Raw genomic sequence first — 17525 nt, 5'->3', positions numbered from 1 at the left:
GCTGCCCCTTTGTATGGATGTCCTTCAACTGCTGGGGCCCTGACTCTACACCAGCCTATCCCTAGATGGATATACTCCTGACCTTGCTCAGGTTATATATACCTGCCCCATCCCCACCCCACTTCACCCTATGGATGCTTAACCTTGCTTTGCCCTACCAACCAGCTTCTGGGCTGAACTGTGCAGAAAGGAAAGAGGAAGGGCAGATAATGCAATACTACAACATGTAAGTAATTACAGCTTTATAGTAACCTTTAATATTTAGCAGGGCAAGTTCTTTTTCTTATTGTTCTTCTTCAGACTGTCTCAGGTTATTCTTGGCCTTTTCTTCTCCAATTCCTTCCTTCTTTGCCTCTTATTTGTGAATATAATTCAGTTGGATGAACAATCCTACCTTAATGTTTTTTGCTCATTCCCACTTTTAGCACTTTTTTTTCCCCAAAGATTTTATTTATTTATGATAGAGAGATCACAAGTAGGCAAAGAGGCAGGCTCCCTGTTGAGCAGGGAGCCTGAGGCAGGGCTCGATCCCAGGACTCTGAGATCATGACCCAAGCTGAAGACAGAGACTTAATCCACTGAGCCACCCAGGCGCCTCCACCTTTAGCACTTTTATAATACATTTTAGACAGAACCACAGGGGTGACTCAACACAAGTTGCTTTTTACCTATTTCACTAGAAGTACCCCCAGTAAGACATCTCTGCTAATGATGCAATATAAACTCCTGTGCTTTCTACTGATCTCTAAACTAGATCTGAGGGCCGTTAATGGGGTGTCAGATGAGGCTTCGTGTAAGCTGTGGCATTTTGATTAGGCATCAAAGAAGGTTATTTCTACTAGTGGTGACCTAAGCAGGACATAAATATATATGTGGGAAAACTATAAAAGAATGCAAATGGATTCAGCAGCATAGAGTTCAGGAAAAGCATCAAGGGTCGGAGATTCAAATTGGTGACCAATGTATGGAGGGCATTTGCAGACCTGAGCTACCTGGATTATGTAGAGAGAAGCTTAAAGCTCTGGGGAACTCCATCTGAAGAAGTCCAGGACCCATAAGGGGATGCGGTGTCCTGGGGGCAAAACGAAGAGAGCATTTCAAGAAGCAGAAAGTATTCAAATGTGTCAAATGATGCTACAAGGCAGGGTGGGAATGAGAATTTCCAAGTATATTTAGAGGGTAAACCTGACAAAAGGCATGTGAGCACAGTAGTTAAGACTAAAAGTCTCAAAGGAGAGGATGGGTGAAAACAACCATCTCTCAAACATTCCAGTCTGCCCCTGCCACAGGGCCTTTCCATGCACTTGTACATCCCTCATGTCAGGGTGCATATCACCTTGTCCAAGAAGCCTTCCTTTTTGCCACCCTAAAGCAAGCATTCCACCCTACTTACTCTCGCCCCTTATCTTGCTTTTTTGAAACAGTACATCACACACACACGTGCATGCGTGCACACACACACACAGCAGTACATCTCAATATTTTAAATCTATTGCTTTATTTATTTGTTAATCTCTCCCAGAAGAATATGATACAGGGAGGCACAGTACGTACGAACACTTTTTATGCGTACACCTTTCTAGATGCATCATTCCTGGAAGATTTTTCCAGTACCTGAAGATACAATACCTTATAGGCTACAATTCTTCTCTCACATTGAGAAATTTGCAATACAGCAACAAAGAAGGACCATAACATTACAATCATTGGCAAATCCCCTCTATTGCCACTCTTCTGGCACAAAGCTTCCCGTAGTTCTGTTTCCTTAAAGGTTATAACCCCATCATATGGTTTTCTCACAGAACATTTCACCTTAACCTTACCTCACAGGAAAATGTGCTAGTAAAATTAATCTTAATTATAATTCTCACCTTCAATTTTTTCATAACAAAGGCAAAGCATGCCCTAAATACAGCTAGGTCATCCCCAAAATTCTCAGAGAAATGGAAGTTGTAGAAAACTTTAAATCAGACTAGCCCACTTCCTATCACACAAGGACACCAAGACCAGTGGGTATAAGAGACATGGTCCATAAGTGAACTCTTTTTTTTTCTTTTCATAAGTGAACTCTTAAACCCAACTCCCAGCCTTTCATAAAGTTAGAGAAAGATGTCTGATTTATAACAAGAGGCCAGGTAAATATTAAAGCATGTCCTAATTATTAGACTACTTTATAAATCTGACTTTTGCTGTTTTGTTATGCACCACTCCGCTCCTAGGAATTCATAGTTGTTGAGCCTTTATCTCATTTAGTGGCTCCGTGATCGGAGTAGAGAAAGAGAGAGAGAGAGGATTTTATTCTAGAAACTCTCTGGGAAATACTTGTCTTCATATCTCTAAAGAGGATACAAATAAAACCTCTCAGGCTTAAGTGCATATTAACAATCTGTTAATCAGTTTATAACTTTCAATAAAGTTCTGTCACAGCATGTTGCTGGATTAAAGCAACAAGAGAATTAAAATAATCTTCTCTTTAAAGTTCCTTTTTGGAATATAATTAAAATATAGTTACCATATGGTATACATTTTTGATGTACTAAAAGTATCCCTCCTACTTAATTTTGTTTTGGGAAAGGGATATGGTAAGTAGGCGAATTGAGGGATGGGTGTTTTGGAAGACCTAGTAAACCCAAAGGCAGGTTTTTAAAAAGAAGCCAGTGTGGCAGGAGGAGTAAAGAATTAGAGCATTTCCTAGCAGCATCACTGGGGACTGATACTGAGCAGCCAGCTGCATGATTAGCTTCTCATAAACTGAGCAACAAAGAAAAGAGCGGGGGAAAGGGGGAGGTCAGTCTTACTGTTAAAAATACTTTTCAGGGGGCACCTGGGTGGCTCAGTGGGTTGAAGCCTCTGCCTTCGGCTCGGGTCATGATCTCAGGGTCCTGGGATCGAGATCCGCATCAGGCTCTCTGCTCAGCGGGGAGCCTGCTTCCTCCTCTCTCTGCCTGCCTCTCTGCCTACTTGTGATCTCTCTCTCTCTCTGTCAAATAAATAAATAAAATCTTTTAAAAAAAAAAATACTTTTCAGGGGGCGCCTGGGTGGCTCAGTGGGTTAAAGCCTCTGCCTTAGGCTCAGGTCATGATCCCAGGGTCCTGGAATCAAGCCCCTCATAGCATAGGGTTCTCTGCTCAGCAGGGAGCCTGCTTCGCCCTCTCTCTCTGCCTGCCTCTCTGCCTATTTGTGATCTCTCTCTCTCTGTCAAAAAAATAAATAAAAATTAAAAAAAAATACTTTTCAGTGGGAGAAAAGCTATCAAATATTTATTGATTGCTTACTGTTTTGAGCACATTTCAAAAGGCAATGAAATGATTCAAAATGCATCTACCTACTAGGGCTGACAGACCATTTACATTATCCCAAAAAAGTCTTCCTAACATCTAAAACTAATTCATTCAACAAACACCTTCTGAGTGGCCACGACTAACTGCTACAGCAGTAAATAAACCACATGGACATTACTTTCTGAATGGAGAGAAAGAGACAAAGTAATTAAGTAAATGACTTAGTATTTTAAAAGTAGAAGGGCTATCTTTAAGCGCTTAGACCATAATAAGTACTTTGGAAAAAAAGAAAGGAAGAAAAGGAGATAAGATGTAATTTATTTGTATTCATTAGAGGTGGCCTGTTTTATGATAGATGTTATAATACAACAAGATTCTTTTATAATCAATATTCTCTTTACAAAAATCGACTTTATAAGATATAGAATATAATTTTAACTTTTTTAAGTTTATGTATGTATACATATATATGCATATGTATAATGTAATCTCTACACTCCCATCATGGGGCTCAAACTTAAGACCCCAAGACCAAGAGCTGCACGCTCTTCTGAGCCAGCCAGGTGCCCCAATTTTAAATATTTTTTAAACTATTAGTATATCTTCCCTCTTAGAGTATATTATTAATTATACTTATATTCGATGGTATGTTCTTAGTCAAAAGTATAATATATAATGAACTAACACTAGGCCTTTTTACCTAAACACTATACTTTTGGATATTGCTTTATGAAGAGGTTTGAGGGGGAAAAAAAAATCACGTTTAAAAAACAAACAAACAAACAAAAAAAAACGAAGCCTTACTAAATTGTGAAGCTTCCAACAGTGAGCCAAGGATTTCTGGTACCAATGATTTTAAATTCTAAAAAACATTATTACATTCACTAGTTATCCCACTTAAAACTTGTATGACCAAATAAATATCAAATAGAAATTCTGGTAATTAATGTTATTAGTATATTAATCAAGATATAAAAATGCTTGACTTTGTTTTCCTATATAACTTGAAAAAGAATAGTAAAAACACAACTCTTTGGGAAGAACTCATTTCCAATTTAAAAGAAAGGCAAAAGATAAATAAATAAAAGGCATTAGTTTTCCATGATAACATGTATACAAACTTTCATTTTATTATGTTTTAGCTATCTAGTACTTCAATTTGGATACGAAAGTTTATACAATGTAAAATGAAGATTTCGGCAGCATGAAGCTTACCTTCAGGCTAGCATGAGAACGAGGTTGACTTAATTCCTGAAATTTCCATTGCTCTGATCCAGGGGTCTCACCACCTTTCTGAGTGTCAGGTGTAAGCAATCCGTCTCCAGCAGGTAATGGGAAAATCCCTAATGATATAGGACGTTCTTTTCTATTGAAGAGGAGAGAAAAAAATTAAGCATTCATTCATTCCTTTTTAATTTCTGTTCATCATGACTATAAGTAATAAGCCTGGGATGTCACTGTTTTAGAATAATCACGCTTAAAAAATAACATCTGCCTATCTAGACAAGTACACTTACCAAAGAAAAAGGATACTCTCAGAAGTTCAAATAAGCCCCAAGAAATTAACTAGGAAAAGTAGTAAACTAATAGTTTAGGAAATCTTGCAAGTTACTGATGAGTTCTTCCCTTAGGGAGCAGTCTCTGGTCTGGTTTCACAGGGACAAAAGCTACTAAATTTTCACTCATGCTTACATTAGCCCTAGGAAAACTGGCAACCTCCTCCTTTGGAAGTGAATCCCACCCTTGCTTCTACACATCCCAAATCCTCAAACCTAGTTATTTGCCCAAGCCTCTTCGGGGTGCACCTTTTCTGCCTAACAGAAAATCGATGTATAATTCAAATCAGGACTACTGATTAAGTGGTAAAATAAACTCCAAGAGTTTTAATCCTTAACAGCAGGAAAGCTTTTCTACAGAACCAATACATGCCTTCCTTTCAATCACAGTTCATGTGAGAACACCATTGTTAGTTTTTCCAAACAAGGCGGCCCCAAAATTCTACAAAAGACTGTAAGGTTTCCAATGTTTTGTGGGAAATTTCAATGAACAAAAAGAGTTACAATTTTAATACTAACAGAATTTCAACAAGAAACATATCCTTTGGTGATACCTAGATTACAAATAAAAAAAGGGCTTTTTAGAGGGTGGCAACCAGCCTAGGAAGAGCTTGTCCTGGGTCATTAATCCAAAAAAGTAGAAACTGCCCCCCCCCCAAAAAAAAAAAAAAGACACTAAAGGTTTGGAGCCTCCTGGAACACATACCTCTACAGGTAAGAATATAAATTAGAACAGAAACACTGAGATTATAAATAAACGTGGGGGGGGGGGGAAGTGTGAAAATATTCAGTTTTGCTAAATAAGTCCTTTATTCTGAAAGCTCATTTTTATAACAAGAAACTTAAGTCTCTTGAAATTGGCCTTCACTTAACACAAAGGATATGCTCTCCCATTCCTAATTACATTAGTAATTAGTAAAACTGTCAGAACTCCTTCTTAAAGATTGGGTGAAGGGAAAGGATTGAGAGATTGCATCTGGTTAAAGGTGTGCATACACAAGGAAATAAAACAGGACTTTTCCCTATTAGCTAATTATTCATCATTTCTTTACACTTGGGTACTTTACCTATTTGATTTAGGAAAATTTAAATGCAGGTAGGCTGCACAGTAAAAGGCTAGACTTTAAAAACATATAAATATAAGTTTGTGTCTATGAGCTTCCAGAACAAGCAAATGACAAAAAGTAAAGTAACTACTCAGCTAATCTGTTTAGACCAATAATTCCTTAAGGCTGGCTCATCAATAAAGTTTTCCTAAGTTCATAGTGAAGAGACATTATTTATTATATCCTTATTGGATGATATAGGCCATATTGTACACATAAACATTTCCATATATCACAAAACCTGTTCTTTCCTGAGAATGATGGATGGACCTTTTCCTACATCTTTTCTGCTACTTTGATTTTAAATCTCTTTCTTTCATCAAATGATAATAATGACTAGAAAGCAGATTTTGTTTTAACGTTCATACTTGACAAAATAAAAAGTTGTTGTCTGATGTTTATCCCTCAATTTGGGGCGGGGGGGGTATTTTGAGAACCAATAATATAAAGATCTAAGAACTACTAAATGGCTTTTTATTTTTTAACATATCTGAATAACTTAAGCAAAAAAGGTATGAATTTAATGGGATAGTTTAATGGAAAGCTCTCTAACCCAAAAAGCAAAGACAAGCAAGAAGATAATACAGATTTCATGCAAATCCATCACACTGCTAATAGAAATCAAAACACAGGCCAGTGATTAGAATTATCTTCCTATAAGAATGACAGACAACACATTTGTTTTCACACATATCAAATAAAGAAAAAGTATAGAACTACCGGATGAAAGAGTCTGCTATGGAGCCAAGTTTTGCTTTTCCACTCCTGTTAACTAAGTGTACAATCCAAAATACCAGTAGAATTCACGCTCCTTTGTACTGCTTGTGTTAATCATTTAGAAACTGCTCTAGAGGAAGGGCATTTTTCTTCAGAGTCTATCAAGAAGGCCCTGATGCTCTAGGTCACACTGTTTCAAAGCTTGAAAACGATATTACCACATACTAGTTTTTTTTCTCCTTATTTACTAATAAGAAGTCATGAGTTGAGGGGAGAGAGGACATGTAATTATCCAAGTCAGTTAGAATCCTACTTTAAAAAAAAAACCCTGAAAGTTCAATGTTTATGTCCTAAATTATGTTGGTGCACATGTTTAGTACTGTACATATGAAGTGCTTCAGTGAAACTCACGGAAGAAACCAAAGAATGGGGATACATTTGGAGAAACATCAAGTAACAGGTTTAAACCCTGGGGGTTTCAATATGTTTCAATATGCTGCCACTGTTTAGAAACAAAGCCATCTTCAACTATCAGAATCCTTGTTGTATTCTTTTAAAAACTTAGTTCCATATATTCATTTTTTAGTTGGTTATTTAAATGTAACCTGTGTATAAATAAATTCCCAATTATGTTTTGAAACAGCTTCTTAGCTCTATACACATTTAAAACAAATAACCATTAATAAAATTTTAAAAAGATTGTTCAACATTCACAATGTAGCAAGCACAAAAGATGGTTTAATTATCTCATTTAATCTTCATATGGAAATAGGGATTATTTCCCCAGTTTTCAGAGTAGGAAAAGTGAAGTTCAGAGACATTAAGCACCAGTAATTCACGGAGATGGGGCTCAAAGTCAGACCCCTTGCCCTCCAAGGCCCACGTACTTTCCTTGGAACCTACCTATTTCTTGACAATTTAATCTTAATATTGAAGACTTTGATATCTTTATTCCATTACATCATCAGCAAATTTGTGTCAAGGAACTTTTTGAATTTAATCATAAAGTATTTTATCATTAAAATAGCCAGAGTTCTGGAAAACAGTTCTGCTAAAAATGGGATGCATATACAAATGACCACAAATTATTACTTGTTTGGCTTACTAAATATCTTGCAATGGATTAAATAAAAAATAATCATCTCACACTTGATTTTTAAAACTATCCAAAGGGTAAGGACATCAGGGGAGGAAACTTGGGTACAGAGATTTTAAGCGACTTGCCAAAGGTCCTACAGCTCCCATGTGGCAGAGCATTTCTAGCCTCGGGGCCCAGCTCCAAAGCCTCTTCCCCTCCGCACGGCACTGCGTGGCACAGCACAGCACTGCCGTCTCCAACAGACCGAAACCTTACACAGTCCTTTCAAATTAGTCTTATTTTAATCTTACATATTCTTGAGTTAAGGTCTTTTTAATTTCCTAAAAACCTAAATATACATATAAACTAATCTTTTGTGTATTAAATATACAAAAGTGGTAAGATTTCTTTCAATTTTTATAAAATCAGGAAAGAAAATAAATGGCCAAGTATCTAATTTTAGATCATAGATGAAATCTGACTTCTGGGCCTTAAACTGATGTTAAACACCAACCGACCAATGAATAAAAGGAACACCTTGAGGGAACTTACTAGTTTAATTCCTCTTAATTTATCTAAATCCACAAGCTGAGGATTTTAAGTAAACATTTAAATAATAAAAGCTCAACACCATGAACCTTCCTTTAAAACCGCGGCACAACGCGGAAATCTGAACAAATCAGATGCCTTTAGTTTAAGGGGTTGGAAAACAAAAGACATCTAACCCTGAAATCGAGGATGCAGAAGACGGTTCTTACAGGGTGAGCAGAGTGAGCAGCAGCAAAGCTCCAGAGATTAATGACTACCCCCACAAGCAGGCACGGATATTTGTCACCCAAGTCTACAAAGAAAGGGCAACATCTGACAAAACAATAATGAATAGGCTTTGTAAAGCTTTCACAACTTTGATGTGTAAGTAATGAGGGGGAAAATGCATTCCTGGCCCTAAAAGGTTTAAATCCTTTCACCTTAAAATACATTTTTTTAAGAAAGAAAATATTTAAATTGTTAGTTCCCGGGAGTTACTATCAAAAATTGCAAAAATGATGCCTAAGTGTCCGTCCGAGGATAACGGAACAAAATAAATACCTACGGCCTGTGTCTACCTGACTATAAGTCTCAGCATAAAAGATACTGGCCCCCAAAGGCTTAGATGCTAAACACAGAGGTTGTATAAACTTGGACCAATGTTTTACTCTTGCTCTCCCTTTACTCTCTCAACACTCTGCCTAAAACAAAACCACACTGACCTTGTACTAGTGCATAAGTACAATATGAAAATCCTTTTCTTAAGTCGGTAGTTTCCAAAGACAAAGCCGTATCCCTAGGTGATGGCCTGGAAATGACTACAAATAAGAAGAGAAAATCCTAGCTTCAGGCCATTTTCCATTGTTTCAATCTGCAACAGAAATGGTTACAAAGCAGACCGGTGAAGCTAAAAATGTGAGAAAGACCAACTAAACAGGGGCTTCGAAGAGAGACTAGAGTACCTGAGGATCCTTGGTAGGTTCTGCGTCAGAGCGGGCACACCGGTAGAAATAGAAAAGTGCACAAGCAGCAAAACAGAGAGAGAGACTAAGACAGCGGAGTTAATGACCACCGCCCCGCCAACGAAGCCAAACACAAACAGCAGCATGCAGCCGGGACTCATGGCGCTGCGCGGGCATGGTGAAACACCCGAACCAGGAGGCCTACACAGGGGCCAAAGGGCTATCTTTGTAGTGAGGATCTGTCATTCAGATGCTGCCACAAAAACAATGCCATCAGCAGCAGCTTTCCACTCCGTCCTGCAGCAGCTCCGAAGCGATGACGTCATCCTGCTCTCCCCACCTCATAACCATAGAGCTGCTGCTCCCCGCATTTATGCAGCAATCCAGAGCCACAGCCCGCCTATTAACTACTTTCCTCTCCACTGAGAGTCCTGGCTTAGCTCATTGGCTACAAAGCTTGGGAGATCTACATAATTTATTCACACTCCTACATCAGACAGAAGTCTAACCTTTTCAAACAGGCCTCTCGGTAATAAAAAGGACTTTAAACCAATTGTACAGGAGAAATGCCAATTTTCAGCACCCCCACAAATCAGAAAAATTTAAACCTAGTATAATCTCCATTGAGCATTACAAAACAATCAAAATACCTCGATACACTGCTTAGATGGCATGGCTCACGATTTACCTTTTCAATAGTGAGGGCTGTTTCTATTTTTCTATGCTATTCTCTCCTATAGCATTCCAACCAGGCTTTTTGAGAGAGAGCTTTGTGAATCAGCCTAACTATTGTTCCAGGATTAAAGAACAGGGAGAGACAGAAACAAACATTATTTCGATTTTTCTCAAGGCAAAATGTTTGACAAAGCTTACCTAATTCTACTATGAGCTGTGGATTCTAGTTGTTCACTCCCTGAGAGCTGATGAAGTTTTGTTCTTTCTAAGTGTTCCATATAATTATGGATCATCTATTTTGAAGAAAGAAAAAAAATATGCAAATTTTAAGGCTAATATCTGAAATAAAAACAGTGTTTTAACAAGGGAAACATTTTTGTAGAAATTTCATACTTATCAGACTACCCACAGTTCCATGCAAAAGAATATTAAGGATGAAAAAATTTTAAACGGCAAAGGAATATATGCAAATGCTTACATTTAAGGATGCTGGTGCCCAAAGAAGTAGCCAACATGTTGCTTAGCATAGCAAAAACTTTTTTCAACAATATGTGATGCTATTAAAAGATATAATTTTGACATAAATAACACACGTTAGGATATAGGCATTGGGAAGGAGGTGATAAAAGACCGCTGATAAAAATAAAAGGTCGTTAGGGAAATCCATTCACTAAAATGGGAAACAATAAAGAAATTAACATGAAACTTAAGAAGAAACCATACTCAGGTGTGATGATGTTTTCCCATTTTACAAAGGATTCACAGTAAATATCACTTTCAAATTAACTAAGTAATTTCATTTAACTTAATACTAAGATGTTTATTTCCTGTGCCTACAGATTTCGTTAAAAGAATGCTAAAATATGGGACACCTGGGTGGCTCAGTTTGTGTCTGCCTTTAGTTCAGGTCATGATCTAAGGGTCCTGGGATTGAGCCCCATGTAGGGCTCCCTGCTCAGCAGGAATCTGCTTCTCTTTCTCCCGCAGCCAGCATCCCCCCCAAACACACACCCTTCCTCTCTCTCTCACATACATAAATAAAATCTTTAAAAAAAAAAGAATGAATGAATGAATGCTAAGATATTTTCTGTTACATTTGCTTGTTAATTTATTGGTATCATTACTTAATGTAATCATCTATTAGCAAATAAAATGAAAAATCAGAGCACTTTGATTTTATTTTTATTTATTTATTTACCTTTTAAAGATTTTATTTTTATGTACGTGGAGTTCAAACTTACAACCCTGAGACAAAGAGTCCCATGCTCTACTGACTGAGCCAGCCAAGTGCCCCATCAGAGTGCTGATTTTAAATCTTGGATAAGGAGCCATAAGATAGACAGGCTGAATATGGAGGTAAAAGCTTCAAGAATATCAAGTATATAAACTGATAAGAAATTCTATAATACTATTTAGTTTTTGGTAATGTACAGTTCGACTTTTACATTTACATGACAATAAAACATGTAAAATTCAAAATTTCAATCATAAATTCAAAAGGTCTTTGCTAGATACTAACATGATAGGATAAGAAAAAATAAATTTTAAAGAGTAAGAAAAGGTATGTTAGCAATCTAAAAGAATGTAAATTTGAAAAGTAGACAAGAAAACATTGACGACTTTACTTGGGACTTTGAATTCTTAAAATTTGAATATTCCTTGAATGCTTAAAAAGGCATGGAACAGCTATGGAAGTTTCTAAACTTTAGCTGTGTGAACATGGATTTCAATTTCAATATAACTTGAAATATGCACTGTAGCATATTAAAAGCATAACTATTGAAAGAAACAAGATTTTGAACAAACATAAAATTTTTAAAAAGCACATTTTTGTTGGCAAAATTTTACTTGGCATGTATGTAGAAAAATTAAATACGTCAATCTGAAAGTGTTTACTTCAAATAAACAGAAAGGTGAAGGGATGCATGAATTAAGACAAGTAAATCTGGGGCGCCTGGGTGGCTCAGTGGGTTAAAGCCTCTGCCTTCTGCTCGGGTCATGATCCCAGGGTCCTGGGATGAAGGCTCTCTGCTCAGTGGGGAGACTGCTTCCTCCCCTCTCTCTCTCTGCCTGCCTCTCAGCCTACGTGATCTCTGTCAAATAAATAAATAAAATCTTAAAAAAAAAAAAAAGACAAGTAAATCTATCAAATCAAATATCATAAGAGAATTAATCAGGCTGTTTCCCAATTAGGATTGTCTAAATAAGAATTTTATCAGGCTAAGTAAAATTAATGTAAAATTACAGGGATATAGTATATGAAGGTATTTTTTAAAGTTTTAAATTTACATATCTTTTTTTTTTTAAGATTTTATTTATTTATTTGACAGACAGAGATCACAAGTAGGCAGAGGGGCAGGCAGAGAGAGAGGGGGAAGCAGGCTTCCTGCGCAGGGCTCGATCCCAGAACCTTGAGATCATGACGTGAACCGAAGGCAGAGGCTTAACCCACTGAGCCACCCAGACGCCCCTACATATCTTCTATTTTAAATTTATATTTTCTCAGGGCATCTGAGTGGCTCAGTGGGTTAAGCCTCTGCCTTCGGTTCAGGTCATGATCTCAGGGTCCTGGGATCGAGCCCCACATCGGTCTCTGCTCAGCGGGGAGCCTGCTTCCCCCCCACCCACTGCTCTGCCTACTTGTGATCTCTCTCTCTGTCAAATTAATAAATAAAATCTTTTAAAAAATTTATATTTTCTCTTTACCCCCAATTTAAAGAACATATCTGCAGAAATACAGTTTTGTCTTTGTGTCAGCAAGTCAGAAATAATGAACTGTTTTCTTCTGGAATCAAGAAGAACTTTAAGGAAAAAAACAAAAATGAAACTAAAGTAACAAAGTGATGGTTAGGCCAAAGAGATATAAGCTTAAATTTTCAAAAGATTTTAAAAAACCCAAGTTGAATTTTTATATACTGGATAGTAATCATATGCAATTGATTAGCTCAGATGAAAAGAATCTAAGTTTCCTTGAGCACTCATATGAAGAAAATAGAAACCTCCCCTACACTGCCTTGATAGTATTCTATTTATTCAATATAGAAAAATAAAAGTTATAAATGCAAAGGCAGAATCTACCCCTCCTAAATAGTCCACTCTACGGATTGATTCTTGTTTTAAACAATTCGGGTTTTGTTTTTTGTTTTTTTTTTTAATTTATAAAATGTTGAATCCTAAACCTTCAAAAGACTGATTCCTTCTTCAAATGATATGTCCCTCATATAATTACAAAATGGTCCATGCAATGAAGTTGGTTCCAACCCAATTAAACTAGCACTCTGCAGTAGAGAATAAGAAAATGACAGCTAACATTTATTGAGCATTAAGTCACCCAGTGCATTTAGAGCCAGTTTCATTTTATCCTCACAACAATATTAGAATTTTATGAACTCCAGCTTAAGATTAAAATAACTTGCCCAATTTGACCAGCTAGTTAATGATCAACTGTGTTCTAAATGCCATTAGCTAGCTGGCTTTAGGGTCAGAACTCAAGTCCCTCTGACTCAGTTGTCAAAAGGTTAAGCATTCCCGGACCAGTGTTGTATTTGTCCTTTTAGTCAATTCTCTAGGCAGGCGATAACAGGCGATAAACTCATTGTACTTTCTTCCACACACCCACAAGAAAACCCCACATCCTAAAGCATTCCTGACGTCTGAAATGAAAAACACACTATATTCTGTATATTCTGTAAATGCATCAAAAAAGTAGAAATTTAATAAATTGTACATAAAATTTTTTAATTTAAAAAATTTTTAATTATAGGCTTCACAATATAGCTCTGCTTTAAAAAAAAAAAAGTGAATGGGAGGCCAGGATCAGCGGTGCCAGACAACAGAGAGAAAGATGAGGGGCACCTGGGTGGCTCAGTGGGTTAAGCCTCTGCCTTCGGCTCAGGTCATGATCCCAGAGTCCTGGGATCAAGCCCCGAATCGGGGCTCTCTGCTCGGCAGGGAGCCTGCTTCCCCACCCTCTACCTGCCTCTCTGCCTACTTGTGATCTCTGTCAAATAAATAAATAAAATCTTTAAAAAAAAAAAAAAAAAGAGAAAGATGAGATAGTAAAAGAGGGCATGCTTTAGATAATCTACTATTGGGTCCACTAGCCCCATCCCTCCTCATCTCATAACTACAACTCTGCATTTTCTCAGGTATATACATTAATTCACACTTATTCAGGAGTGGCCTCAGCAACAAACACTTGGCAGATCCAGAAGGATCCCAAGCACACTGTCTGGAAAACCCCTACTCCCCTCCACATAGAAATATCACAGCAGAGGCTGACTGTCAGCTCAGCTAAAATGGGGAAGTAAGGCAGTAAGTGAGGTTTTGGAGAAAAATGGCCCTTTAATCGTGTTGGCTATGGATTTCTCTATGCACAGCCCAAGAATCATATATCTTATAGTTGCAAGGCCACTATTCTTTTTTTTTTATTACCACATAACGAAAGGATTTTATTTATTTATTTGACAGAGAGGTAAGAGAGAGAGAGAGAGAGAGAGAGAGCACAGGAGCAGGGAGGGAGAAGGAGGCTCCCTTGCTGAGCAAGGATATGGGAATCCCAATCCCAGGACCCTGGGATCATGACCTGAGCTGAAGGCAGACGCTTAACCTTAACCGAATGAGCCACCCAGACGCCCCTATTCTTAAGGTTTTTGCAATGCTAGAAAGCAAAGAGGCACAGAAAAATTTCTAGTGCTTTTAATGCTCATTATGTTCCATAACCTGAAAGTGTTATTGAAAATCAAGGCAACAGAGTATGACAGACCTAGGTTCAAATCCAGTCACATACCAGCATGGAATTTGGAACAAATCACTTCATATTCCCTTTCTAAACTTCAATCTCTAAAATGGGATGGAAAAATAATAATAATAAAAATAATAATCAAATGGGGATGGATGATAGAGCTTGGTCGCTTAGATGATACCACGAGTTGGTCACTTAACTGACTGAGCTACCCAGGTGCCCCATCCATCATTTCTGAATAGTCTTAATATCTACTGATTGCCATCTAATCAAAATGTGGGTATTCTTCTCACACTGACAAGGCCCCTGTTTAAGCTATTCCTGTCTTCCCAGGGCTCCATGGTTCCAAATCTCTGTAGCCAAACTTTTCCCTCCACCACTGAATATCAGTTCTTCACAGGTGGCTACAAAAAGCTAAGACAGTAATAATCAAACCTCCTATGTCAGAAATTCCAACCCCTCCTCAAGAAAGTATTAATCATATGACGCCAAAGCAAATCCTTAAAAGCAACAATATAGGTTTCCACCACAGGCAGGATAAGAGATCACAAATTAATGAAAGAAAAATGGAAGCTGAAGACTGGAACCATCTGTATCCTGGGAGATTTGGGTAAGAAACGGGGGAAAAAAAAAAAAAAGAGGAATTATTTTTTTCATGTAACAAATAGTGCTTAAGTCTATGAAAATTCTATTTATTGAGGTTTGTGGACACCACCCCACCACCCCCCACCCCCACCCCCGCCGACTGACCATGAAACACAAAAACAATTTTCAGAGTCAGGAGACTGCAACAAAGGCAGGAGATGAAAGGCTCACAGAGAATCATAAAAAGGTAAAAGATGGCTTGGGCACATTTTCTAATTTGCTTTAAAGAGATTATGTACTAGAGTTATTAACTTAAAAATACTGAAATTTCATGCAGAAAACCTATTTTAGAGTCATTCTGATTTAATACACAATTTGTGTTTATACTATTTGTTATGAGCTTAAAGCAAATAAGCCCTTTATAGTAGATTATAAATACAGAAACTCTTACCAACAATTTACCAATCCATCATTTCCCAACTGGTTAACAAAATAAATTAAATCAATTCTGTCATATTAACATCATCTATACTTTTTATGACACACACATTACTTTGTACTTAGCTGGCCAAAGAAACAACTATTGGAACTGCCTTAGTAATCACACTATTTTGTGGCACACTAATTCTCATCCATGAATAGTTAATTCCAGATAAAAAACAACAGAAGTCAACATTTGGTAACAAGGTAAATGCTACACGAAATTTGATGTTTTCTGCATATAATCCCCAGGAATTATATTAGCTGACTTTCAAAGAAAAATTAAGATATAAATATAACTTCTCAGGTCAATTCCTTTAGTTCAATATTAATATGGTAAGAATAACCCAGAAACCCACCTCAGTGTGTCTCTGATGTAATGCGTTATATTCCTTCTTCAATTCTGCTTCTCTTTCTTCAAGTCTGCTAACTGAAATTAAGACACATATATTTAATCAGAACAAAATATAAGAAATTTACTTTAAAAAATTCCATCCTTAAAACCTGGAACAGGTTATCCATATTTCTTAGCAACTTTACGACTCAGTACTTCTCAAAATAGAGACCTCACTTCACCTTCCTTAATGAAGAATTCAGGGAGGGGGGGATAAACTGGGTTAAAAAAATCCCCTAAACACTAGATTGCTTCTCCTAATATGCATATGTTTATCAGATCATCCCCCTTAAATAGGATTCTAAGGTGATACTCAAAAATATTTCACAAATCCCCTCATGTAAGTTTTAGGCTGGGGTTGGGACCCAAATCATTCATTTCTAACACTGATATTCAAGCCCTTTTTCACTACTGGGCAGTATGTGAAAACGTCCTTGTTCACAAGTACTTCTGCTTCAGGGCTTCCTTCCAGGGACTCATCTTCTTTTATTTAGCTCCCTCTGCTGATGGAGTTTGTGAGTGGCACTGATTTGGGGGTAGTGACCAAAGTACAACTATGTAATACACTTTTTTAAAGTTGCATTTCATAGGAAATAAAACTATTAGAGAGGGATGACTCTGAGAGAAGGTGGGGTCCAAGCAGGACCACAAAGAAATTAAATTACAGTACTCAAGACAGATGTGAAGAGCATACGGGCACTGCTACCACCGAGAAGGGAACACAAAACTACGGTGGTGGTGGTGGTGGTTGTGGTGAGAAAGAGGGGAGACTGGCCAGCCTGGAGGAGCTCATGCTGCCTAAGGAGCAGTGAGAAACAATCTGTTGGAAAGAAATGACGCTGGTGCTACAGGAGGTGTCAAGATAGTCATTTAAGTTTGTTTAAAAGACTTAGATTAGTTGGAAATGTTCTGCTGGTCTAAGGGTCTGCTAGCTGCACGCATGCAAGACTGCTTGTTAGCCGAAGCCTGTGGCCCTGGCAGATGGCTGTAGAAGTAACCACCATGAACAGATGGCCGTAGAAGGAACTATGAACTAGCAACAGGACACACGCGAACGTTTCCCTATACCTAGTGTTAACACACCAAACACCACACAATGCAGAACTTGCGCTGCCCAGTAAAGTCATCCTTGATTTGCAGAGCTTTACTTGCTACCTGGTTGAGTATCTTGAAAATATGTCATTAATTAGAAAAACTGCAGCTCTGTGGCTGAAAGCAGGAATACACAAACTTGTAATGCAGATGTATCGTGACACAATGGGTATTAAAACTGTAGTAATTTTTAGGGCTGCTTCTGTGGTTTTCATTTAAACATAGGAAATCCAAGCAAAATATGGATTATTTAGCCACAATTTCAAAACAAATGTTTTCTACTACTTCTTGTCAATTAAGCTGATCTAAAACCTTAACCCTGAGAT

The 17525-nt window shown here is 37.5% G+C and overlaps 1 protein-coding gene across 5 annotated transcripts in view; it reads right to left on the bottom strand.

Annotated features, from left to right (window-relative positions):
• LOC111151228 (sperm associated antigen 9) overlaps window positions 1-17525 on the bottom strand; it is a 137240-nt gene that overhangs the window by 65531 nt on the left and 54184 nt on the right. For 4 of the 5 annotated variants that reach the window (XM_022509027.1, XM_022509029.1, XM_022509026.1 and 1 more), the window contains exons 3-5: window positions 16073-16143; window positions 10103-10197; window positions 4498-4648 (exon numbers count right to left, since the gene is read on the bottom strand). In XM_022509027.1, the coding sequence (XP_022364735.1) occupies window positions 4498-4648; window positions 10103-10197; window positions 16073-16143 (317 nt within the window). Of the gene's footprint in view, window positions 1-4497; window positions 4649-9229; window positions 9391-10102; window positions 10198-16072; window positions 16144-17525 lie in introns of those variants that run through there. The other variant, XM_022509030.1, reaches the window with a different exon arrangement.

This window comes from Enhydra lutris, unplaced genomic scaffold (genome assembly GCF_002288905.1).
Source record: "Enhydra lutris kenyoni isolate GAN:26980312 unplaced genomic scaffold, ASM228890v2 scaffoldscaffold26, whole genome shotgun sequence".
NCBI lineage: Eukaryota > Metazoa > Chordata > Mammalia > Carnivora > Mustelidae > Enhydra > Enhydra lutris.
Note: the sequence above shows the minus strand (reverse complement) of the source record. Positions and strands in the feature narration are given on the sequence as shown.